This window comes from Oryctolagus cuniculus, chromosome 21 (assembly GCF_964237555.1).
Source record: "Oryctolagus cuniculus chromosome 21, mOryCun1.1, whole genome shotgun sequence".
Lineage (NCBI taxonomy): Eukaryota > Metazoa > Chordata > Mammalia > Lagomorpha > Leporidae > Oryctolagus > Oryctolagus cuniculus.
The window spans coordinates 24,142,697-24,170,005 of NC_091452.1; the positions used below are offsets into that span (position 1 = coordinate 24,142,697).

At 43.0% G+C, this 27,309-nt stretch overlaps 2 protein-coding genes across 3 annotated transcripts in view; one reads left to right on the forward strand and one right to left on the reverse strand.

Moving 5' to 3' along the window:
• Positions 1 to 8,535, reverse strand: part of MORC2 (MORC family CW-type zinc finger 2) — a 41,470-nt gene extending 32,935 nt beyond the window's left edge. For both annotated transcript variants that reach the window (XM_051826524.2, XM_051826523.2), the window contains exon 1: positions 7,222 to 8,535. In XM_051826524.2, the coding sequence (XP_051682484.2) occupies positions 7,222 to 7,289 (68 nt within the window). In that variant the 5' untranslated portion in view covers positions 7,290 to 8,535. The remainder of the gene's footprint in view (positions 1 to 7,221) is intronic.
• TUG1 (taurine up-regulated 1) lies at positions 7,588 to 18,664 on the forward strand. Its single transcript, XM_051826841.2, has 5 exons — positions 7,588 to 7,644; positions 8,223 to 8,591; positions 8,683 to 8,722; positions 8,791 to 11,207; positions 12,610 to 18,664. The coding sequence occupies exons 1-4, from the start codon at positions 7,588 to 7,590 to the stop codon at positions 9,252 to 9,254; spliced, it is 930 nt and encodes a 309-aa protein (XP_051682801.2). The 3' UTR covers positions 9,255 to 11,207; positions 12,610 to 18,664.
• Positions 18,665 to 27,309: the final 8,645 nt, after the last annotated feature.

Genomic DNA, 27,309 nt, shown 5'->3' on the forward strand with positions numbered 1-27,309 from the left:
AGTCGAGAAATCCACCCTAAAACATTAAAATTCCTATGCACGCACTGCTCCAAGCTGTATTTTTCACTTTTAAATTCTGCCTAGAAAAATGCCTGTTTTATTTTCCATTGCCTAACCAGCTGTCAGTTTCCACACATTTCAAAGGAAGAATGTAACTTCAACTTATGCATCAGTATGTTGAGTTCTAAATAACATGCTAATTGTGCATTTAGCCAACCCGAACTTTGAGCAGCCTCCCAGAGGAGAAAAACCCCTGGCTCCTCCACACACAGGGGTTAACTTTAACAAAGGTTCTAGGAGATCACATCAAGCGCTTGTCCTCCTAGAAAGAACTGTTTAACAGGGCCTGGGAATCCTCTCTTTAATTTGGAGAAAGTTCTATTTTTAGCCAAATCTGAAAGAAGTCAGGAAATGGGTTGTCTTTTCTCTTCTTTCAGCAGAACACCAGTTCATGTCCCAGCTGCCCCACTTCCCATCCAGCTCCCTCCTAAACTTCCTGGGAAAGCAGCAGCAGATGGCCTGAGCACTTGGGCCCTGCCCCAGACGTTCCTGGCCTGACTTCAGCCTGGCTCAGCCCTGGCCACTGTAGCCATTTGGGGAGTGAACCAGCAAATGGAATATCCCTTTCTCTCTTTCCCTAACTCTACCATTCAAATAAATACATACATAAATCTTAAAAAAAAAAAAAAAAAAAAAAAAAAAAAAACTACACAGAAGCATATGATTTTCCTTTTTTCCCTCACAGATCATTTACAGGTATTGATAAAGTGAAATCCTAACAACTTATCCTTGGAGCATATTTAACATATTTTCTTTAATTTGCGCTGTTTCCTGTAATAGTGCTTATTACATTTAAAAGTAATGTATATCCACCACTAACATTTAGAAAACCAGCTTGACTACTGATTGGAGAAAATGCAAAATCAACACAATATACTATCATCAATTTTTAATACTCACATTATTCCTGCTGACATTTTACATGCAAAGTTTTAGCTAATAATCAAAAAGTGAAAGCTTCTAAAAACTCATAAGTAAATAACCTGTCTCTACGCTCTCTGATCACTTAACACAGTGTTTTAAATAAGCTATAAGACAGCTGTTTATAAAATAAAAATACCCGTAAGTGAACCGTCCAGGAACACCAGTTTTTCCTCTTCAAGTATCCCAAACTTTAACAAATGCAAATTTTGAATTAAATAAAACTACCAGTTCTTGTAATGTGAGAAAGAACATTTCCCCCATGAGATCAGTGAATATATTTGTTGCTAATCCAAAGGCAGGAACAATATTGTTCTAACAAAAAAAATAGAAATTTGATCACCAATCCACCTACAAAATAAACTTTAAAATCTTTCTAAAATCCAATTCTTAATTACCTTAATTTTTTTACATTACTTACCAAATTTCTAAGAGAACCTGCATAAAACAGCCATGCCTTTAATTAAAAATATTTAAATCTCTACAATCATCACTTTGCCAAGTTCTTCAAATTATGAATTAAGCACACCAAAGCATTCTACAACTCACTAAAGAAATAGGGATAAATAAACTAGAAAATTAAGTTAACTTACAGAAGGAAAAGTAAGTTAAAAGTGAATTAACATTTATTCTAAAGCTTCCAGGCATTTTGTGACTTATACTTGTAGTGATTATTTTTCTACATATTTTAACTTTGAGGGTTCTTAGAAATACTATTGCCAATTTTATTGTAATATTTCTCATTTTCAACAAGGATCTGGGTTTTAATGTTAAGTCAAAGAATCTTAGAAGTCTAGCTCCTGGATAAAACAAGAGCAAAACCATATTACGAATGAGACTATAACTTACAGTGGAATTCGCTGACTCTGGAATAAATAAGTTAAAGAATGAAGTTTCTGGCCTTTGGTAATGAAAATGGTGAACGTGAACAATAGAATAATTCTGACACACCGTGCTACAAGGAAAACAAAAATTGAAATGGCAACTACTTCTCAGTCATATATATTTCTGACTGCTTCACATGAAAGTGAGACATTTCGAGTCCAGTAAGTTGGGGTCAGATCTGTGGTTTAGGTTAAGCCTCCAGCTGGCTGCAGCAGCGCCATCCCATGTGGGCACAGGTTTGTGTCCCCAGCTACTCTCCTTCCAATCCAGCTTTCTACTGATGCGCCTGGGAGAGCAGCCAAAGATGTCCCAAGTGCTTGGGCCCCTGCCAACCACGTAGGAGACCCAGAAAAGGCTCCTGGCTTCAGCTGGGGGCCCCTAGCCATTGCAGCCATCTGGGGAGTAAACCAGCGGATGGAAGGTCTCTCTCCTTCTCTCTTTATCTCTGCCTTTCAAAAAGAAAATAAAGAGTCCAATAAGCAGGGCTCTAAAAGGATTACAGGGGTCAGTGCTGTGGCACAGTGGGCTAAGCCTCTGCCTACAGCGCTGGAATCCAACGTGGGTGCCAGTTCAAGTCTTGGCTGCTCCACCTCCAATCCAGCTCTCTGCTATGGTCTGGGAAAGCAGGAAAGGATAACCCAAGTCCTTGGGCCCTGCACGGGAGACCCGGAAGAAGCTCCTGGCTCCTGGCTTCGGATTGGCTCCACTCCAGTTATTGCAGCCATTTGGGGAGTGAACCAGCAGATGGAAGACCTCTCTCTCTAACTCTACCTCTCAATAAATAAAATCTTTAAAAAAAAAAAAAAAAAGGATCACAAGGTACCTCTGGGTAAGTTTTCATTGCTTTCTATATTACGTTTAGAAATGGGCCTTACACTTTTAAAACCTTAAAAAAATCCAAATAGTCTTTGTTGTTCTACACAGTATCAATGCTGTTCCACACGTAAATTTCAGATAAACTAAAATTACCTGTAAAACGCAGCTAAATGCAGCTCAGCATTTTCAGCAACAAATTCAACAGATTTGTCATGGCAGTACACATCATAAAAAAGGGCTGTTTGTGACAACTGGTCATTAAGTCAGAGACAACTCCAGACCTCCAGATGATTAATGATGGGTCTTACAGATGCTAAAGTCAAAGTTCTAAATATTTCTTCAAATCATAAGAATCAAAAACACACAAACTGCTATCTTCTATGTTTGTTTTTCAACAATTACTCTAAAGGTGCACTCACTGCTAGCCAGCATTTGAGACAGAATAAACAAAATATCTTAATAAATTCTTCACAGATTTAAAGATCCTCTGCTTGACCCTAGAAAGATCAACCATCTGGAAAAAGAGAGATTCTTAAACTGCTTCTGCTTTAACTGACTGTGGTCTTTTATATCACTTGTGAGTAAGCAGCAGAAACAGTTCTGCAGCTCAGCATTTCCAGTGACAAATTCCCGCACATCTCAACTGTATGTACAGAAAACGGTCTCCCTATTTTCAGTCAGCCTGAATTTAAACCAATCGATCACTCACAAGCCTACCACACAGCAACAGTTTCTGCTGCAATCCTAGGTATACTGACAAGTTAATTGCCTTAGTTGCTAGAAAATAAAGCTGAGCAATTCTGGAGTGATCATTTTATATTCAGTGTAAATTCAACGAGTCAACATCTCTACAGGCTTCTGGGTCAGAACAAATGGAAGCCCTACATCCACCTCAGATAGAGATAAACAACTCAGAGGGACTGGTGCTGTGGCACAGCAGTTTAAAGCCCTAGCCTGCAGTGCTGGCATCCCACATGGGCACTGTTTCAGACTCCGGCTGCTCCACTTCCCATCCAGCTCTCTGCTATGGCCTGGGAAAGCAGTGGAAGATGGCCAAGTGTGTAGACCCCTGCACAAGGTCCTGGCTTCGGATTGGCTCAGCTCCGGCCATTGTGGCCGTTTAGGGAGTGAACCAGCAGACAGAAGAAGACCCGTTCCTCTCTCTCTCTCTCTCTCTCTCTGTCTACCTAACTCTTTCAAATAAATAAAATATATCTTTAAAAAAATTCAGAAATATTAGATGGTTAACACAATGTTGTTAAGTGTCAAAAGAAATGCAAATAAAAAGTAGTCATCTTATTCTCAGGCATTTTACTCTATCAGACAACCCAGCAGTACTGCAAGATATGCATCTTATAGCAAAACAGTATCACTTGGACATTAGGAACTGCAGTTACAAATCCTACTACAAAAAAACCTTTTATTTAAATTTGCTAACTCTGGGGCCAGATTTGTGGCACACTGGGTAAAGCCGCTGCCTGCAACACTGGCATCCCATATGGGAACCAGTTTGTGTTCCAGCTGCTTCACTCCCAATCCAGCTCCCTGCTAATGACCTGGGAAATTAGTGAAAGGTGGTTCGGTTCAAGTGCTTAGGCACCCATGTGGGAGACCCAGATGAAGCTCCTGGCTTCAGCCTGTCCCAGTCCTGCCCACTGAAAGCATTTAGGGAATGAACCAGCAGATGGAAGACATCTCTCTCTCTCTGTGTAACTCTGAGTTTCAAATAAATAAATAAATCATTAAAAAAAAAAAAAAAAAACTCTTTCATCATTTCTTAACAGCAACAACCAGTGTTAAAAAACTTTCAGGTTATCACCAAGAATTTGCCAGGCCAACTTTAAACCTTAACACTAACGTACTCAAGATAATAACCATTAATAGACACAGACCTAATACAAAAAAAGAGGTTCATGACAGATGTTTACTATCTATAATGTAAGCTCCAGCATTTACTAAGAACGTATCTGCCTAATGACAAGCACTGAACAGCAAATTACCACCACACCAATTTTTGGTTTATACATAGAGAATCATCATCATCTCTTAGACAGTGTATCATGTCAGAGATAATTACAAAGATTATTTGACATAATCCTCATAAACACTGTCAGATTAGCTCCACCTGAGATGAAAAAAAACTGAGGCTCAAAAAGTTAGCCTTCCAAAGCACAGAGCCAGGAAGCGGACAACTCAGGCCTGGTTGGCTCCCAACACCAAGTCCTTTCACTGCACCAGACTAACTTCCACCCGTGTAGGCTGGGATCTCTTGATGCTCTACATTAAATGGGAGGTAAGCAAGGGGCCATTTCCTTCATAGTTCAAAATAAGGCAGCAACACAGATGTGAGACATCCTAGAACGGTTTTAAAAACCTTAACAAAGAAGACAACACTGTAGGACAAGTCTTCCATTCCCTGAAGGTGACTTATTGAACAACTTAACACCAAGGTTCATCTTCCATCTTTATTTGTGATTAAGTCACAGCATGTGAGAATTCAAACATTTCAGTTTCCTCTGAAAATGAACTTCCAGTCAGGTCACCATGATAAAGAAATCCCTTGAAAAAGGTCATGAAAAAATTTATCTTGGTGTTCTAGGATTCATATTTTCTTCAGATATCACTAGACACACTCAAAAGTTGAACTTCAAAGGTCAAATTCATACAGGAAATTCCAGAGCTTCCAGAATGATACTCCAACCCTTAATAGTCATACAAGCAGGTGGTTCCATTTCAACAGTTAAGTCAAACTCAGAAAATTTCCCAACTCCACCTTAAACAAGTGCAAGTTTGCTTCTCTGCCTTGAACACTGTCCATTTACTGTTACTGTTATAAAAACAGCAAAAGGAAAAAAAAAAAGAGGAAGATTCGCAGAGATAAACTAAAATGAAAACTTTTCAAGTAGGAAGTAAGCCCTTCACTTTGGGAACAAATAAACAGGCCCTTGAAGGTGAAACAGACTAGAGCCAACATAGACTAATGGTCAAAAAGACCAACCACTGTGGCCAGATACCTTTTTTTTTTTTTTTTTTTTTTGCCTTAAATCCTAGCACCTTAAGTCTGCCATTTAGCAACTCTAATCCTTAGCAGGTAATTTAATCTCTTTGGGCCTCAGTTTTCTCCAATACCAAATAGGAATAAACCTTACCTCCATGAGACTGTCCTAAAATTACAAAATGTTTAGAACAGTCAGTGGTCTGAAGCAATTAACTTTGTCACTAATAGTTTATTATCACATACAGTCTTTGGCAAAGTTGGAACAAGAACGCCAATTCTAAAGTCCAGCTCATGGTCTTCCAAGATTATCATAAAGTCTCTAATTCCAAATTTGCCTTGTCATTCCAAAATACACAACTGAGAACCACAGATCCAAAACAATCATCCATGAACATCTACATGGCCTTCAAATGTAAAAAAACAGTGAATGTTTTGCCCAAGTCCATGTTATCAACCAGCTGAGCAACCTAACTGGCTTTCAAATTCACTATATAAGTGTGAGAATTCACCTAAGTGACTTCTACAATACCTTCCCCAAAATACTCTAGTTCAATAAGCTTTCTAAGCAAAACAAAATAAAAAACAGGCTCTCACCATCTGGCAATTTACCTATTCTTAAGAATTTTATTTCCATGAATAGAAAACCAGCAAAAACTTAGACATCATGTAATCACAACACATTGTCTTTTCCATAAAAGGCAAAAATTCACTTTACTCTTACTGTGGATAACCAACATCTATAACTCCCCATCCTGAAGGTGGTTCTCCAGGTAACTTGACCATCCATTTAGCTGCTCCTCACCTCTCCGAGTACTAAGACGGTAGAAAACTTACCTTCATCTCAAAAGTAACAGACTATTAAGACACTATAGTAATCCTGGCCCCACTAGATGACTTTCAAGAGTGGGTTTAAAGAAGGATTAATCCTAAAACATTCCAGACCAAACTGGAATGATCTTTTCATAAACTCAACAACCATGAGCAACTGGTTCTGTGATCTCGCATATTTGGGGGAAAGACTATCTAAATCAAGAATTTAAACAAGGTGCCATTTCCTGCTTAGCATATACAATCTATACTAGATGATGGAGCCAATTTCCTGGAAGACAAACGGTCTGCTGAAAAACTTCTCTTCTCACAAGTGGTCATTTAAGTGTCTTCATTTTTTTTTTTTCCTTTAGAAACATTTGTTACAAACCCAACTGTTCAGGCTGTCCTTCCTAAAGATGAGAAAGTCGATACCAAGACAGTCCAACTTTGGGCGATCCAAAGAGCAGTCTTTATTGGATTCCTAGTAATTACTTAGTTTGCATTTAGAAAATTCTCATCCAATCAACGAAAATCACATTCTTCTGGATTAGCAACAAATATTTCACTGATCTCAGTTCTTCAGTACAGCGTGCTAGTCATCCAGTGATCCATCTCCCGCCAGTGGTAAGTCCCCACAGAAGAGAAGGGCCAGGCTTCCTGGGGGAAAGGCCCTCCACACACCTACCAAGCAATGTTACTGGCGACCTCAGGGGCACCTGTAGGATACTTACGAATTTGTGTGCAGATATTCAAAGGTTAGCTGAGCTCGATTCAGACTGCTGTAATTTGTGAAGGCCATGACGGCAATGGGGTCTTCAGTCTTTCACCCACTAACTGGGAAATAACACTTGATTAGAATACAGATTTTTGCTGGGATTTCTTCCAGGGAAGGTTGAGGTGGTGCACCTTCAGGCTACCTAGTATCTACCGAAAATATGCTCAGAGCTGTCTTAAATGGCAATTGACCTCTTCTTGAAGCATACTTGAATATTCTCGATGATTGTAATATTTTGGAAGGAACTTTACGTCATAAACTGGTAGCCGAAGGAGCTGCTGGGGTTAAGTTTCGATTGCTCGATTCCAATGATTTGAATCAAATGTGGCTGGTTCTTGATTGGGGAGCCTATTACCGCTCCATCTTCGCGGTCTTCGAGGTGGGTTTTTTTTTTTTTTTCTTCTCTCCTAAATTTTCAGCGACGAAGACTTAGCAATCTGGAAATTTCTGTCCTAACACTGAACGCTCACTCATGTCTTCGCCACCAGGACGGTCGGAATCTTTAGACAGGCCCTAAATCGGCGAACGCCACGTCGACGAAGTGTTCAATGGTGCTCGGGTGCTCGTTCCGGCTTCACCACCTCCCAAATGAAAGAGCTCTCGGGTGCTGGCTGACCGTCTTGGTGGTTGTTTTTTTCTCTCTCTCTCTCTCTTTCAAAGCCTGAACACACCCAGCTTGCGGCCCGGCCACAGTCTCCTCTGGCTGGTGTGCCCAATTACCTCACAACGCCCGGATAAACCTCACAATCTCCCCGCGCGAACGGCCTCAGGACGCCAGCGCCCCTCCCCCTCGCGCCTCGGACAGCGTCTGCAGGCTCTCGGGCCCTGCCCGGGCCTCGGTCCCCGGGGCCGCCGCCTCCCAGGCAGGCTCAGTCCCAGCTTTCAGGGCAGTGGCGAGCGCACCACCCGAGCAGGCGTTGCCCGGAGCTCGCAGCAGCCTTTGTCCCCTCCCCGCAGAATTGGAACCCGACAACCGCAGCGCGCTCTTGGAACCATGTGCTGCCGCCGCCGCCGCCGCCGCCGCTGCTGTCGCCGCTGCTGCCGCCGCCGCCGCCGCGACCGCCCGCGCGCCGCGCAGGATGTGAGGATGACAGGACCCGGCGCCACGAAATCTGGCGTTCAGGGCCGCTCTGCTGCCTCCGCCACAGCCACCTCGGCCACCGCTTTGTCTTCACCAAGGCACACAGCCCCGGCCACCTCGCGCACTCCCCGACGCCCCAAACCCCCGAGGCCCCCGCGGTGCATCCCGCCAATCACAAAGCCGCAGCTCCTCCCGCCCCCGCCCCGCTGTCCCGCCTCCTGATTGGCGGGCAGCGTGTCCCCCACGTGACCGGATCTCGGCTGGCCGGTCCCGCCCCTGTCACGTGAAGGCGCGCTCCTCTCTTCCTGCTTTCCTGACCCTCTCCGCCATTTAAAGAAACAGTACCGGGGGCGGGCCGAGCGACGCAGCCGGGACGGTAGCTGCATCGCCGACCGGAGGAGCCATCTTGTCTCGTCGCCGGGGAGTCAGGCCCCTAACTCGAAGAAGCCCTGGCGCGCCCTCCCCCCCTCCCCGGTCTGGTAGGGCGAAGGAGCGGGCGCGCGGTCGATCGAGCGATCGGTTGGCGGCTCTTTCTCCTGCTCTGGCATCCAGCTCTTGGGGCGCAGGCCCGGCCGCCGCGGCGCGCGCCCGGTGGCCGTTGGCGGTCGCGCCGCGTCTTTCTTCTCGTGCGCAGAACTCGCGCGGCGGCCTATGCGTTTGCGATTCGACGAGGAGTCGTCCGGGTGGTCGGCGGTGGCGGGCAGCTGCTCCGCCCCGCTCCCGGGGAGGCGGCGGCGGCTGCGGCGGGATTTGGCGCGGCCGGGGAGGCAGGGGTGGCCGGGGCGGGCCTGGACGCCTGGCGCCACCCTTCGGGGCCTGCAAGGACCCAGCTTGGGGGGCAGGAGGGGGCCGGAGGATGGTTGGTGGTGGGCTTTCTACTCTGCCTTTTTCTCCTTATGCCGCCTTAGTGCGGGGCGAGAGCTCTGGCGGCAGCTCCGGGGTGGGGAGTCGGACTCCGGAGTCGGAAGAGCTGGGTTTGTTTCCGGGCCTAGCGACCAGCTGGCCGAGTGACCTTAGGCTGGGCACTCTGTGATTTGCGCCTCAGTTTCCTCCTCTGCCCGTCGTGTGGGATTGAAAGGCGCTTTGTAAAAATGCAAAGCGTCGGTGTACGTAAAGGATGATCATTGTGTGTAATGTGGGTTGTTTTTTGTTTTGTTTTGTTTTGTTTTTTTGAGTTGTAAGAAAACTTAGCAGTTGGCCTAATCCTTGGATGTTGAACTTGGGAACCTTGGATTGGAGCTGGAGATTCCCCAGACTCCCTGGAATTGTATGCAGAAATTTGTGGAGATGGGCAATTTTATTTTATTTTTTTAAGGGAATGATGATCCACCGCTAGCAAGTTTTCAAAGGGGGTTATGACCTAGAGGGCTGAAGAGCGACCACCACTCTTTGATGCCAACAGGGAGGAAACTGAGGCCTAGATGTCATTTGGGACCCTTCACAACCGATTTAAAGCCCCTGTTTGAGTCCCTGGGATATGTGAGCTGTTTCTATGCATAATGGATATTTGGGGGTGACAGTGCTCCCCTGCTTGGCTTCTGTTCTGAATCCTGTCCTTTCACCATGGGGTGCCTGGAGGGTAGCTAATGCCTATGGTACAATGGCACCCGACGTAAAGCAGCTACGGTTAGGAGTGGGTGCGTTCGCTAGTATCAAGAAGCCTATTTAATCTTGGGCCCAGCAATTCTTGGTGTTCTGCTGTTTATACTGGTGCCTGATTACCTTTCCGACTCCCTTCGTTGACCATTTTTCATGACTGTTGTTTGCCATCCGTTACCTGCTCCTATATTGTCTCCCTGGTCTGCGTGGTCGGTAGTGAACAGGCTTATTTTTTAAACAGTGCTGCCGAGCCCAGCGAATAATGGTGCACGTGGATCTTTTGCAAGCGGGTTCCCTGGAACACACTGAACCAGGCATGGGAGTCCTGAAGATGTTTGGGGGATTTTCCTTATTTAAAGTTAACCTCTGAAAAGTTTTGTTAGAACTCCTGCTGAACTTCAAAATCACTAGATTTGGAAGTGATTCAAAGTTTAACTTTTCCTTGGCCTGCCTTGTATTCTTATTGCTTGTGTGATAATAAGATGGCAGAAATGCCAAGTTTTGCTTCTTTGTTAATTGTCAGCTGCTTTTTATCAAATTCCAGGCCATTATCCAGTAAACACTAAAAAAAAAAAAATGTTTGAACAGTTGCGTTTCAAACATTTTCACTTTGTGGAGTGGTGCTTACCAAGTGGTACAGCTCTTAAGCAAGTGAACATATTTCAATGTATTTTGTCTGATTAGATATTAGCCAACTCTGCTGTTCAGATGTCTGAAAAAAATATCAATTGACTGTTGCCTTTACCTAAAGGGCAGAGACAAAATTATGTCACTTCCAGAGAAATGACTGTTTCGGAGGAAAATGTGTTGGTCTTTTTGCTCTTTTGTAATTAAATCTGGACGTACCTCAGAAGAATCTTGGAAGTGTGGTGATAAGGTGCTTTCCTCAGGAGAAACGAGGGGAAAAAGCAACTGGAACTCACAAGCTTGAAATTCTGTGACAACATGAAATGTCCAGGATTGGAATTCGGAAAGGTTTTTGCCACAGTCTGAGCAGGTATCGCTCCGTGTAGCCGCAGCCAAGGACTCCAGATTTGTCAAGAACTTGACCCCAAATCCAGAAGAGCTTGTCGGGTAGTGACAGGAGCTCTGGAGGTAGTTTGTTTTGTTTTGTTTTCCTTTTTGGACTGTTGACCTTGCTGTGAGAAAAGAGACAACGACTGAGCAACACTGCCACCAGTGCTGTTACTGGGAATTAGAAGACCTGAGTTTCTGTCCAGACTCGGTGCAAACTGATGACACTCTATCCAAAGTGAATTACGGTACTTGCCATTTTCCAAGCTGCCTTAGTCACCATTTTTGCACTTTTGTTCATACTGTCTTCTCCACCCTGGAAATGCTCTTCTCTGGTTCTTCACCTGTTGAAACTCTGCCATTTCCTCAGTCTCCACCCCAGATGCTCTTGTCTCCATGACTCTTGCCTTTAATCACAAAGTTGTCTTTCTGGTAACATGCTGTTATATAGCTTTTATTTATCTTTGCCTACAGAACCTTATTTGCATGCATTTACTCTTCACAGATAGCAAACTCATTGAAAGCAAGGGCTGTTATGTATATCTTTGTGCACACATACCACCACCTGCAGTGAAGCATTTATTTCAAAGGAATTGAGAGAGCAGAGTGCCTTAGAATCAGCACTCAGTGTTTCTTTACTTGCTGTGTAATAACTAAGATGACTCTTCATTGAAAGAAAAGTCACTAGATGTGGACCATGTTTATTTCATGTTTTATTTTTCAATTATAAATATTAAGGTCTAGGGAGCCCTTGGACATAAAGAAAAGCTGATATGTTGAACAGAATATTACATACAGAAGTGCCTGAGGACCAAGGCCTTATTTCCTCCTATTCAAGATGGAATCTTGGTGCAAGTGTTTGCCACAGCTGTTAGGAAAAGGCTTGGGACACCCAAATCCCATATTAGAGTGTCTAGGTTCCAGTCCTGGCTCCTTTTCCAATTCCAGCTTCTACTAATACACACTCTAGGATACCTAGTTGGGTCCCTGCCACCCATGTGGGAGACCTGGATTGAGTTCTCAGCTCCTGAGCATATAATAGAAGATTGAACCAGCAGATGGGGAAGTTTGTGTGCTTACACTTTTCTATCTCCCTTTCTCTCAAATGATATTTTTCAGATGGTAGCGTTTTCAGAAAGTTAAGTGCAGCTTTTAAAAGCAGGTTATAAACAATTTGAGAAAGGCATTGGAAAAGAAGGACAACATCTACTTTGTTGTCAATATGTAACCTTAAAAATCTCACTTTTTGTGCCACCTTTGAAACCACTTTTTCCTCTGCACCAACTAATGTCCAGCAGCCTGAATATAATCGGATCACTCCCCTAAGTATGAGGTTTTGGGCAGTTCCTGTTTGCTGAGTCCTTGAGACGGTTTGTTCTCAGGAGTCAGGAAACAATCTTTGCCACGGAACCCTTTCTGTTTTTATTATCACTGATTATTTGTTAGGCTTTTGGGTGTTTGGGGGCAGGGGGATGTCAGTCACACTCCACCCCAATTACCATACGTCAGTTTCTAAGCCAGGGTTGTTGGGAAATAATATCTGTCAAGCCACTAAGGTGCTGACAGTAGACTCACCTCAGAGTGACAGAGTCTTGGGTTTGTAATTACACACATTTGTTGTCTTACCTATTTTGTCCCTGCCCCTTCTAGTCCTGTGCCTCCTGATTGCTGAGTGTTCACGTGGACCTTCTGATCACCTTCCTCGTGCTGTTCCATCGGCCCACAGATCTGGTACCTGGATTCTTGCCCATAGTGATTTCTACCACCTTACTACTGATGAAGACACCATTCCAGTGGACCACTGTGATCCAGGAGGCGTGCAGCCATCGTGATGTGGCCTTTACCTCCACTCCTGTCCTGTTCTACCCAGATTCAGCACAGCCTTTTATAGTCAAGAGTCAGAGTCCTCAAGCCAAATAGCTGAAGCTATTTCATCACAACAAGGGCCCAGTTTGTTCCATGAGTATGCATTTCATTTCTTCAGTGAATGCCTTCAGAGACACATAAGTTTGGATCAGGGGATTTTTTTTTTTTTTAAGTTGTCAACGCTATCTGAAGAAAGGCAAAATGTCTTTGAGAATGGCATTGGACCACATACCACAATCTCAAATGACTGAAGTTCATGAACCGTCTGGGATCCCCATCAAAGTCACTGGACTCTGTTCTTTTTCTACTTCAACTTTGTTGTAGCCTACTGAATAAGAAGGCAGATATTCTGACCCATTGGGATCAAAACAGAGGCACAGTGAACTCCTCATAGCATCTTCTTTGGGATTACTCAGGAACCAGAACTTTTCACACAAATATAAGAAATTCTGCCAAGGAATCCCTTTACCAAACAGCATCTCACAAGGCTCCAATCAGATTCCAGAAAAGGCCTCTTGATACATCAAGGTAGAACATATATGGTAATCCCCTCTGTTTATGTATAGCACTTTACAGTTTTAAAAGCACTTTTACATATGCTAATCTCACTTATCAAAATGACACAATAAATTATAATCCCTTTTTTAAATGAGGGAATAGAATTGTAAAGGTTAAGCAGTTACCCAAGGTGGCACAGCTATAAAGTAGTAGAGGCCAGGCCTTCTGACTCCTAGTCCAGTATTCTCCATAGAATTAACTTAGCCTCACCTTTACCTGCAGTGTTAAAATGGTTGGAGGTTAAGATCACCTAAAGAGTTTCTAACTTTCTTTTCCAGTACCTTTAATCAGACAAAATTTTATAAGTGTAATCATGATAGCTGCTTCTAGACCAGAATCTCGTTCAACTTGCCTGAGATTTAGAAGTGACCTCTCGGTGGTAGATTGTTCAGTCAAGAAGGCACATACTCATCTGATAACAAGGATATATAACATGAAACACAAAGCTACTTTTAGATCTATTGCCTGTTTTCATGGTCTCTCCAAGGATGGCCTAATCAATTGGGGATCCCTATTCATATTATATATGTGTATGGGGTTTTTTGTTGTTTGATTTTTTTATTTTTTAAAGAGTCAGTATTCCAATCACCATGAACCTATCTGTGGTCCTATATCCCCAAACTAGTATTTACACAAAAATGAGCCATCTTTTTTTCTTTTTCTTTTTTTAGAGCAGTGGTATGTGTGTGTGTGCATGTATGTATGTGTGTGCGCGCGCATGCGCAAGTTTTGTATATATCATATAGAGAGCTTTCTGTTGTCCGTTGTCCAATAAGGTGGTAAAATGTGTCCCTTTTCCCAGTCAACAACGTAGCAAAGTGAATCAAATATCTCAAAACTTACAGCAAAGAGTCCCATTTTGCTATTTAACCCAGTAAGTCATAAGTTTAATCATGCACAGAATAGTGTTTTTTTAGCATTCCTTTTAACAGAATAGGAAAACTGCTTTAAAGCAGTGTAGCCAGTGTGATTATCAGCAGATTGCCCTGGAGATTCTGTAATATACAGAGTATCATTGAACATAAACACACACACCCACTGTATCATGAACTGCTTGAATTGGTATGTTCTCAGAGCCCTACATCTTGGCTATTACCTTATTTTCTGTGAGGAGAACCTTTAGAACATTTCTGGGGCTGCCTAGGAGGGAAATGGGACAAAGTTAACCTGCCCCAAAACTGAGCAAATTCCATGATATTTAACAGTATATTTCTCTGCCCTTAGATTTGTGCCATAAAGTGTGTTCATGAGGGGTGGATAAGGAGATTCAGAAAGGGAAGGGAGAAGCTAGAGAAAAGGATAAGAATGCAGTACTAGAATTGAGTTGTGGCCCACTGAGGTCTTAGCATTGCTTGAAGAGAAGTCATCTATCCATGGACTTCTTGAAGTAGTGTTTGCAAAGAAATGGATCGATTTTATAACTTTAAAAAAAAAAAGTGCTGTAACAAAATTAAGCCAATAGTCTTGTTTTCTGATAGTCATTTAAAAGCCAACTTCAAGCAATTAGAATTTATAGCAGACTTAAGTTTTGATTCCATCAACATGTAATGTGGTCCACATCAGGGAGAGAATGACTAGGAAGAGTCCTTGGCTTACCACAGGCTTTGCTCACACAGTTTCTGGTTTCTGTGACCTATTTTTTGTATTTCAGCATTTTGTGAACAACTTATTCTTAGATCATTGGTTTTCCAAAGGCTTTGTAGCCATGAAGCCCTTTGAATGAAAAATGTGCAGAAGCCCAGAGTAAAAGTGAAGCTGTTCTGGGTGAAGCAGTGAAGCAGTGAAGCAGGAATGGGGGCCTGAAACCTGCCAAAAGCATCTTTACCATCATGGTGACACCCAAGGGGACTTCCTTGGGTACTCTTCAGAACACAGTTTGAAAACCACTGCCCTAGATAACTTGTTGACCTGAAAGACATTGTGATGTTTTCTGTACCTCTACTCAACTTCTTGTCCACTTGATGCTGGACTTTCTTAGGAATACTTACTGTGTGCAATCTTGGAAAAACTGCAAGAAGATGGGCATGTCCTTGCCCCCCCCAACCCAGAAGTCAAATGACCTACAAGTGGTGTGAAGTCAACCTAGATTTAACAGCCCAGACGGATTTCCAGTGATTCCTGGAATTGGATATAGCCAGATAGTGTCTTGTGTGTTCCTTACACTGAAAAACTCACCTTATTGAACTTTACTCACAGACACCGGATGTTCTAGTGGTACTTGCAGTACATGATTGAAGTCTTGATCCTCCAGGAAACTGCATTGAATCTGATGCCTCGTCGAGGCCGTCTTAAACCAGTTTATACATTTGACCTCTCGTCGTCAGCCATAGTACTCTACTTTATGTGCAAGAGAGAACCATGACCGATGAAAGCAGAATTGCAATATTAGCAACATTTCCTAAAGGGACTTCGTACCTGATTATCATCCATCATTTTACCAATCTACAAATTGCTATGATTCAACCAGTGGCAGTTACACTGCTACTTATTTTTTATTCCGTTTAACTGCTGTTTCCAAGATAAATGAGCTAATTACCTTTTAAAAACAAAGGCCAAAAACAATTCCTCCATCACTGGTGTATCTGCATATTCTACAAAATTGTGACTACTCGAAACTGCTGGTCCTCAAGAGACAATCTTTGAATATCCCTTCTTGTATGTGTGATTTAAAATGTACATTTGGACTTCCAAGATGAATCTTAATGTCTGGTAACATCAACTATACATGGGTAGGAATCAGTGGAGGAAGGCCCTTTGACCAAGCCATGATACTTAATTACTGGTCGTTTCTAAATAGTGTATTGTCCACCTTCTTGCTGGAAACATAGACTGACTTGAAAAAGAAATCTGCAAAGACTGCAGCTAAGGATTTTATCAGTAGACACATCCTTGTGGATGTTTTAATGGAATCACATCTGTCTCAGTATTGTCATTTTATGCTGATTCAGAGTGACTGCATTCCTTGCCATGGAATACTCAGGCATTAAGTCAGCTTATCTGTTTCTGCAGGAAGGATTCAATTAATGAACTCCCAGACCAAATCATGTTGAACAAAGACTGATCTGTGTCATGAGAAAAATTACATTCCTTTACTCACAGTCAACCTAAGGGCCAGCTATCCTCAGCTACTATATTGAATGCACTGGTTAAATGTTGGGAATGGTTTCTTTATATCCTTTCTCCTAATCCTCTAGACTAATTGTTGATTATGTGACTCCATGAATCATCAAGCAAGGCCTAGGTCTGGTTGCTGTAGACTGCTCAACCTCAACAAATGAAAATAAAATTTGGATGACTAGCCTGCTTGTATATACAACTCTTATTTGTAAAGAAGTTCTCTATAGACTCAATTTTCTACTACCTTCAGATTATCAGCTGTTTTTCTTCTCTGCTTATTCCTGTACTTTACAAAAAAGTGATCTTGATCTCTACCAGTCATTCCCTCTAATCCTGTCATACTCAGTCAAAATCAGAATTTAAGATAGGGATGATCATCTACTCAAGGGTCTAATGTACTAATGTATACTGTGCATAAGAATTGGTGATTGGAAAAGCAGAATACCTAAAACTTAAACCAGTGGAGCTTGCCTAGTATCCTCATGCCTCAGAGATCAGCTAACCTTTTAATAGCACCATTCAACCAATCTGAGGCCTTGATTTGCTTGTAATATTCTCAGAGATGGGCTTACTTAAAGAAAAAGAAGACTTGATTACCAAAGAAAGTAGGGCCAACTTTGACAGATCTGGCTCTGCCAACCCTATTGCTCCCAGATGTAGCATAGATTACTAAACAGAACCTCAAGTCTGGATTGGAAATACAGCCTTCTCCTAAGCTGAAAGTTCCTGGGCAGATGAGCAGGAAAATTAAAGCTGCTGTACCTGACTGGCCCATTAAGATCAGAAAAATGTATCCAGAGTAAGCCCTATGAATTAACCCTGGAGTGCTCGGGGTAAAGACTGATTTACAGAGCTTCATTATTTGCCTGTTCTTCCAGATAGTCTCCTGGCTGTTGGTATGGCTGGCCCTACTGAAGTTAAACTGCTTGTCTATTTACCCGACTCAGCTCTTACCTGCCATTTTTGACATGTTGCTGCCATCAGACTGACAATGAGAAGACAACAGCCTGTTTCAGCCTATCTTGTGCCCAGTTCCACCAAGAATTTTTGAGTACAAACAACCCACTCTTCACCCCACGAAGACATAATGTTCACAACAGGAAAGACTATGTTATACATTCCTTGACTTTTTTTTTTAAGTGCAAAGTAAACCTCTATACCTGTGTGTGATTGCTTTCAGCACTTGGACTCTCTTACACCAGATCAAAACCAGTGTCTGTGTCTCTGCTGCAGTGGCACAGAGATGAGTCTGAATCACCAGTCCTTTTAGAGCTGCAAGTTTAACTTGGCAAAAGACTTAAAAGAGCACAAGAAAAGTTTTTCCAGTTTATCGTTGACTCAGATAACCTCCCAAAACTGTTTGCCAGTTGGAGGTTAGTTGTCCTCATCAGCAAGACAGTTGGGTTCTCAGACTCATGAACAGTTTGCTTGTGTTGGAACTCAGTGCATCTACAGTATGTTACTGAAGATGATTCTTCCCTTCAGATGGACTACAGGCATCCTGAAGAGGGACACATTTGTCCTTCATGGGTTTGGATTTTTTTGCTTCTTTTTTTTTTTTTTTTTTTTTCCAGAATTTTATTACAAAGGAAGAAACAGTGCCAGTGTTAACCATTCACCTTCATGAGCAGAGTTTAAACCTTTTCAGTACCTGGTCTTATCCTGGACATCAAGTTGTTTTTAACTGCCCAGCATCCATTCCATCCTACTATAACAACTCCTTGGTGTTTCTTGGAACCACCTCTTCAATTTGCATCCATGTGGTTTAGACAGTCTGACCCAGTCTTGAGCTTTATAGGTGGATGTCTGATTAAATCATCAAAGTTCATCTCCTTGACCATAGTCATTGGTTGAGGAATGTTCATGTGACTCAAGTTGGTCCAGTGATACTCAACTCTGGGAATTTTATTGAATTGTGGAGGAGAAACTCTCCATTGAGGTGCTTTAGTTTGGGAGGATGAAAACAAATTGAACAGGGCTTACCATGTTGAATGAGCCAGTCAGAGAATGAAACCAGTGCAGAGGAAGCAGAGCCAAAAGTTGGAGAGACTTGAGTCCTGATGACAACATTAGTGCCCCCTGGATCCAACTGTGCCTGAAGCTAGTATATCCCCTGGACTTTCCAGTTATGTGAACCAATAAATATCCTTTTTTGCTTAAGTTATTTTGAGTTTCTGTTCATTTCAAATTGAGTCCTGGCTAATTTGGTATCCACTCAATGCTGAAACTTGACAGACCCAAATATTTATTAAACTATCAGCCACAGTGACAATGGAATATTGTCCAAACAAAAATGAAACAGGAACTGAGAATAGTTACTACAGAAACATTAAAAAATTACATATTAGAAAATAATAAAACCTAAATGTCCATCAGTGAAGGTTTGGTTAAGTAAAGATGGTTCAGCCTTATAAGAAGATCTACTTATCTGTTCAAATGAAGGAAGTACATTTATTGTGTACAGTCAAGGAAAAAATGGTCATGAATGTTAAATGAAACAAGGTACTGATAGGAAAGTGTATAGGTGAACTCATTTAAATGTGTTTGCCCATGTTTATAAAGGCATCAAAAATCTAATGACTTTGGAACAGTGTAGATTACATGAGGCTTTCAACATTTCTGTATTTGAATATTTTACACTCCCAACATTATTTTTAAAATAAAGAATTTCTTCAATTTAGTGCTTACTGTTTGACCTTGGCAAACTTTGAGCCTGTATTGTACCTTTATATCAAAGAATAGTAAATACCTTTGTCATCCAGTACTCAATCTGACATTGCTAGACCTTTTTGAAAACTAGAGCTTAGTAGTTGTCCTTAATTTTGTTTAATAGTATCTCTTTCAAATGTCTGAGTGAATGTGGGCTGCTGCTCTGTGACCTGAGGAAGGAAGGGAGGAATAGCGGTTTATAGCAGCAGTACAATAATGACAGAGCCCCCCCCCCCATCATTTCATGTACCTATTAAAGGCAAAATTGGAGAAACAGGTAGCTGAAAAGCAGTAGGGCTATTTGAAGTAGGTAAAGAAGGCCAAGACCGTTGAGTTGGGGTAGTTGCTTGGATTGCATTGAATAATGTTAAGAGAATAAGCTCACACCTAGAAACTTACCTGTTGATACAGAATAAAATCCAGGGCCTTTACAAATTCAGGGTGAATGAATCCCTTTGACCTTGAACCAAAAGTAGTATTTGGAAATTGATTTCCCAAATTGCAATTACAATTTTAGTTGGAATCAGCATTACAAAGGTCTCTGTGAAAGTATTAACCAGAAAAACCAAACTGACTTAATAAGTGTTGATAACTGGCAGGATTCTGAAGACTTGAAGAGTACCAACCCCAAATACCAAAAACAAAGGTTTGGGTCACCCCGTTGTCAAAAATCGGTGATTGAAGGGGGGAAAAATGGAGAATATGAGGAGGAAGAGAGAAATACAGTTGCAATCTTGTAACATGTTGCAAAAAAAAAAAAATCTATAGCATTTCTCTCATTTCTCCTAGCTTGCTTTAATTTTATTTCCTGTCTCTTTCCTCCAATCACATTACTCTACTCTTTCCATAACCCTGACAGAAGTTTGAGCATGATGAGTTAATCCAACCAGATTTCCCATCCTTTGGAGTTGAGCCATTCGATGGCCATGTCTTCACTAACAAATTTGGATATGTTGGTGATGACTAAAATACACCAGTAAATCCATAAGGTTCAGGTTATTCTGATAGGGTTAAGAAATAGAAGATAATGAACATCAACCAAAAAATCTTAGACTTGACACTGGATGTAATTAGCTATCATTAGCTATTATATATGTATTAGCTATTGTTCTAGGTTACCTCCCACTGGGAAGGAGATGTATCTGTTTTCTACAGTATGTTGGGTAGAGGTATTATAAGAAGTTCACATCTGCATAGTGCACATTGGCCTAGCTGGTGTCTTCCCCCCTCCCCATCCACTTCTCTGAGAATAACACCTCACCTTTTCTTTGGCATGCTATCCTTCCTTGATGCCATGTAATCCCAGCAGACAATACTCCCATAATACTGTATGTTAGTGGCATATGTGAGGCTCTGAGCTGGCCACATTTTCCAGTTTTCTTGAACTTTAAGCTTTTCCAATTTTTGCCAACTGCCTCATCTCCTTCAAATTAAAGTAACTGAGTGTCCAGTGTTGTGTAGCTGGTGAAGCTGCCACCGGCAATGCCAACATCCCATATAGGTGTTGGATCGAGTCCTGACTGCTCTGCTTCCAGTCCAGTTCCCTGATAATGCACCTGGGAAAGCAACAGAAAGATTACCCAAGTGCTTGGGGCCCTGTACCCACGTGGGAAATGTGGATGAAGCTCCTGGCTCCAGGCTTTGGACTGGCCCAGCTCCAGCCATTGCAGCATTTGGGCAGTGAACCAACTGTAGAAAACAGGTGGAAGATCTCTTTGTCTCCGTCTCTCTGTAGTTCTGCCTTTCAAATAAATCTTTAAAAAGAATAATAAAGTGGCTGAGTCGACTGTTGCATATGGCTGCACAGGATAACCCCTATACAACTATACAGAGTCCTGTAGCCAGGGTTGGTTTTTGTTACCTACACTCAGAAGACCAACTGCATCAGTGTCCATCCTGATGGACATGCCTTAAGCCTTCTTATGTTGTAAACTCTTAGAAAAAAATCTGATCCATTCCCATGGCCTTGGTTTCCGCCTGAATATTGGTGACTTTGAGGTCCCAGCCTTCAGATATTTCCTGAGCTCCAGATGTGTACCTGTTAGCTTGATGTGCCATACTTGATGAATGCAAAGCTGCCCACACCCAACATATTTTCTCCTCCAACTGCTCTCCTTTCAGTATCCCCTTTCTTGATAAATGGCACCACTCTCTCTACCCTGCTTCTGAAACCAAAACTTGGGAGTTATTCTTGAAGCTTTCCTTTCAACTCACCCCAGGTATCGGTGTCATTAAATTCTCTCCATGTTAACAGATAACGCAGCAAAACTGCTTCTGTCTCTCTTGTCCAAGAGAAGATCATCTGCTGCTAGACTGTTAGAATGCCTTTCTTGGTTCACTGGCCCTCCCACAGTCTGTTCACTGAGCAGTGGAGTGGTCTGTGACACACAGATCTGATTGTGTCACTTCACTGTATAGAACAGTTTAAGAGTTTCCATTATTTCAGAAGAAAGCCTACTTGGCTCAGAAGGTTCTTCTCTACTCCTCAAGCCTCGTCTCACCACTTCAAACAGAAGCAGCTTAATTTTGTATATTGGAATTTCCTGGAACTTGTAAGAAGGGGAGAAATTTCTGTTAAAAAGAAAAAAAACTTGTGAATAATTAGGAACAACCCAGTAAATGACTATTGATACAAGCACTACATTTTCTTTAATATTTACTTCCATGAAGTTTTCTTCTAAATTATATTTGAAATACATGACAGCAAAAGTGTGATCCCTAGAGAGCAGTCACATCCTTCAGAACATGTACAAGAATACGTAGCAGAAGGACTACAGATTTAAATGTTAAAATATTCAGAAAATACTTTAAGAGGTTTTTTATAATCTTATGATGAGAGGTCTGCATAAACAAAACAGAAAACCTAGCAACCATAAAGGAAATCATAGACATGTTTGACTACATAAAACAGATCTCAGTTCCATAAAAGACGTGATAGACCAGGGAAATATTTCAAACATAAGCAACAGATTCTGGATAAATTTCCCAAGTACACACAAAGTTCCTACAAATTGGCAATACTGTAGACTTGCATTGCCTAATGACGGGAAATGGCGAGGAATAGGTCCTTAGGGGATTTCATTGTTGTGCAAACATGGAGTTGCTTACACAAACTAAGCTATGACATCACTAGGCAATATAATCTGAAGAGGACCACCATTATATATGCAGCTCATTGTATGGCACAGGACTAATTGCAGACCAGTTAGTGCTTGCTATGTGCTAGGCATTGGTCAGGGCACTTTCCGAGTATCTCATTTACTCCTCACAACCGGATGTTACAGTAATATTATCCTTATTCCTTATTCTTCCTTAGCTGCTTTACAGCTAAGGAAACAGGTTCAAAGGGATAAAGGAACTTGTCCACATCAGACAATAGGTGATGTAGCTTTGACTCAGACTGAAGTAGTCTCATTCAGAGACTGTGCTTTGAACCATGATGCTGTTCTGCATTCTGGTAAACAAATGAGAGAGGATCATCTGTATATATGATCCACAAGATGTAAATCAGAGGAATAACCAGGTACCATTTTTGCCTATTAATATCAGATGCTCTTTTAAGTATAAAAGTAAAATGATCTACAGTGCTGGCAAAAATCAGGATAAATTGAAATTTTGGTGCATTGTCGACAGCAGTGTGGATTCTTCAAATCTTAGAAGGAAATCTGGCAATGTTGATTACAATTTTAAAGGCTGTTTAACACAGCAGTCCTGCCTTGAAAACTACCTCAGAGAATTAAAAATCCCGAGATGTGAGGATTCCAGTACGAGTTTACTGCAGCATGTTCTGTGGTCAGCAGAGAAATGGAAACAGATGGAGAGTCCTATCAGAGGAGATAGTTGAATTGGTTTTAGAACAGCTATGCTATGGAGTCGTGTACCACTGTTCAAAAGAATGCTATCTCTGGCTCTTAAACCTGTGGCATGTCCATGAGGTACCTCTTAAGTAAAAAGAAAACAGATTATATGATAACCTTTTTTTATTAAAAAGCAAATAAAAATGTGCAAATGTGTCTAAACAAGCATGAAAGGAAAGCAGAAAGATGAGCCAGGTTATTGTGGTTGAGACTGAGGATTTGAAGAAAAGTCAGTACTGACAACACCAGCATTGTTTCACTGGTGAGAAGCACCTGCCTCCCCCCCCCCCCCAAGAAAGTTTACCAATTTCTATGGAAAATAATTTAAATATAATTTTAAAAGTAACTAACTTGGAATTTTTCATTAGAATATATACTAAAAAGGGGCACAAAAAATTTTTTTAAAAAAGGAGAGCAACAAAACTTAAGAATTGGTTGAATCTTTTGTATTCAGAGTTGCCTTTTGAAAAACGCTTGGTTTCCAGGGCTGGAGTAGTACAGTGGGTTAAGCTGCCATCCTTTCTGAGCTGTGGTTCGACTCCTGGCCTCTCTACCTCTGATCCAGCTCCCTGGTCGTGTGCCTGGGAAGGCAGTGGAGGATGGCCTGAGAGCTTGGGCCCCTGCCGCCCAAGTGGAAGACCTGAATGGAGTTCCAGGCTCCTGGCTTCAGCCTGGCTCAGCCCTGGTTGGGGAATGAACGAACAGATGGAAGATCTCTCTGTGCCTCTCCTTCTCCCTCTGTAACTCTGCTTTTCAAATAAATAAACCTTTACCAAAAAAAGAAAATGCTTGGTTTCCAGGTGACTAGTCCTCAAACTCTGGAGAAGCCACTCCTGCAGCAGAGCAAACCTTTAGGATGCCACAGCCTGGAAAAGATTGTTTATCTTCCATTACGTATTCTTCCCTGAATAAACACATGGTCCCACTTCCCTGGCAGAAAGATGGGTGTAACCCACTGTATTAGGGTTCTCCAGAGAGCCAGAACCAATAAAGTTTGTAGAAATATATAAGGGGGGTCTGTTAGGGAAATTAGTTCAGACAAGTATGGAGGTTGAGAGTCTCAAACCACGTGCAAGCTGGAGACCCGGCATGCCAGCAGTGGGACTCACTCCAAATCCAAAGGCCTCTAACACGGGGAAGCCAGGGGCAGAGCTCTCAGTCGGAAAACACTGGAGAAGGAAGAGTTGTTGGAGGTTCTGGGGTCCGAAGGCCAGGAAGCCTGGAGTTCCAACGTCGAAGGACAGGTGAGAGCTTAGGACCCAGATGGACACATATATTTGCCTTTTCTGGTTTTTTCTCCAGGCTGATTGTACGGTGCTTGTCCACACTGAAGACCGATTTCCCCCTCCCCGTCCACTCAGACTCACATGCTAATGAATAAACCTGAATAAAACCTCACAGCCATGCCCAAAATAATGCTTTACCGGGTTTTGAGGTATTCTTTAATCCAGTCGAGTTGACTAAAATTAACCATCACACCCACTGACTAAATTGTAGCCAGTGTGACTAAATGTGAGGGACGTGCCCTTCAAAAGGAATATGGCCACCTCCTTCCTCCACCCATTCTGCTTGCCAGAATGTGGACTCAGTGGTTGGAACTTGAGCTTGTCACAGTTACACCAGGACAGAGGAAACTGTGTGCAACTGATGATAGGACAGCAAGCCAGAAGAAGCCTAGGTTCTGGGTGGATGTGACATCACCGTGCCAAGCCTGGACTGTTTACCTATGGGCTCTGTGTATGAGATGCACTTCTATCATCTTCACTCCATTGGTAATTGAAGTATATTCCCTCAGAACTGAACCTTATCTTTCCCACAAATAGTTTGGTGGAAGCATTTGTTAGGAACATGAATGCCACTTCCTCTTTTTACTTTTTTTTTTTTACAGGTAGAGTTAAACAGTGAGAGAGAGAGAGAGAGAGAGGTCTTCCTTTCTGTTGGTTCACCCCCAAAATGGCCGCTATGGCCAGCGCACTGCGCCGATCCAAAGCCAAGAGCCAGGTGCCTCCTCCTGGTCTCTCATGCAGGTGCAGGGCCCAAGCACCTGGGCCATCCTCCACTGCCCTCCCAGGCCAAAGCAGAGAGCTGGACTGGAAGAGGAGCAACCAGGACAGACTCCGGCACCCCAGCTGGGACTAGAACCCAGAGTGCTGGCACCGCAGGAGGAGGATTAGCCTAGTGAGCCGTGGCGCCGGCCTTCCACTTACTCTTAATTTTATACTTCTGAATCAACTTGCGCCCCAATAGGACTCTTAATGGTCGTGCCCTAGATAGAAGACTGATGGGTCATGAACAAGGCATGAATCTCCCATCGTAGCTTGACGAAGTGAGTCCTTTACTAGCTAGGTGGCTCTCCTTTGTGCTCCCAGAATCTGTCTGCTACAAACACCTGCTGCTTTTGTCTGCCCAGCATTAATCCCCACTTTTAGATATGGTTTAGATATGGATATATCCACTATCAGTGCACTAACTACCCCTGGTTCTAGGGGTGAGGATACAACAGACAAACTTAAGAGAACACTGTAGCCCTTTGGTCTTGGTGGTTGGACAAGGAGTGAGTATATAATATAAACCAAGCCAAGGGGCCAGCATCACGGCATATTGGGTAGGGCCACCACCTGTTGTGCCGGCAGCCCATGTAGTTGCCGGTTCAGGTCCCAGCTGCTCCACTTCCAATCCTGCTCTCTGCTATGGCCTGGAAAAAGCAGTGGAAGATGTCCCAAGTCCTTGAGTCCCTGCACCCGAGTGGGAGACCTGGAGGAGGCTCCTGGCTCCTGGCTTCTGATTGGTGCAGCTCTAGCCATTGCAGCCAATTGGGAAGTGAACCAGTGGATAGAAGACCGACCTCTCTCTCTGCCTCTCCTCTCTCTGTGTAGCTCTGACTTTCAAATATATATATATATATATATATATATATTGACAGGCAGAGTGGACAGTGAGAGAGAGAGACAGAGAGAAAGGTCTTCCTTTGCCGTTGGTTCACCCTCTAATGGCCGCTGCCGCCAGCGCGCTGCGGCTGGCGCACCGCGCTGATCCGATGGCAGGAGCCAGGAGCCAGGTGCTTTTCCTGGTCTCCCATGGGGTGCAGGGCCCAAGCACTTGGGCCATCCTCCACTGCACTCCTGGGCCACAGCAGAGAGCTGGCCTGGAAGAGGGGCAACCGGGACAGAATCCGGCGCCCCAACCGGGACTAGAACCCGGTGTGCCGGCGCCGCAAGGCGGAGGATTAGCCTAGTGAGCCGTGGCGCCGGCCAAATATATATATATATACACACACACACACACACACACACACATATATCCTAAGCCTGTGTGTGTGTGTGTGTGTGTGTGTGTGTGTGTATCCTAAGCCAAAATAGGGAATGGGGAACATTTCCTTCTATTTTTACTCCATTGAATTCCATATGGTTGCAAGCCTGGCACTATTGGCTGCCATCTTGCCACCACAAGGAGTTTGCCCATCTGAAAATGGAGGTTAAGAGAATCCTAAAGACGTGATTGAGCCCTGGTTCCAATCATGTCTAGACATTTTTGCAACCCAATAGATCCAATTTTTGCTTATTCAGTCCCACTCATCTTCCCCTTTTAACAATCTTCCACCATCCCAGTTTTTTAGCTTATTACCAGCACCTGACATATGGTAGCTGTTTAGTTAATAATTAGATCAATTTGTAAGAGGCAAAAAACTGGCTGGTGCTGTGGCTCACTTGGCTAATCCTCTGCCTGCAGCGCCGGCACCTCGGGTTCTAGTCCCAGTTGGGGCACCAGTTCTGACCCGGTTGTTCCTCTTCCACGCCAGCTCTCTTCTGTGGCCCAGGAGTGCAGTGGAGGATGGCCCTGCACCCACATGGGAGACCAGGAGGAAGCACCTGGCTCCTAGCTTCGGATCGGTGCAGCGCACCAGCCATAGTGGCCATTTGGGGGGTGAACCAATGGAAAAGAAAGACCTCTCTCTCTCTCTCTCTCTCTCTCTCTCTCTCTCTCTCTCTCTCTCACTGTCTAACTCTGCCTGTCAAAAAGGAGAAAAAAAAAAAAACATTAAAAAAAAGGCAAAAAACTTAGAACCTGTTCATTCCAGTAGACCAAGCCAGCAGGTTTCTGCACTAGCAAAGCTGAGACTGGAAAACAGCTTCACCTCTCTGAGCCTGCCTAGTAGAGGAGTTCCCCAATGCCTGTGAGCATTCGGAGTTGAGATGAGCACAGTGCTGGGCACGGTGTCTGACATGCAGTAACCCCTTAGTAA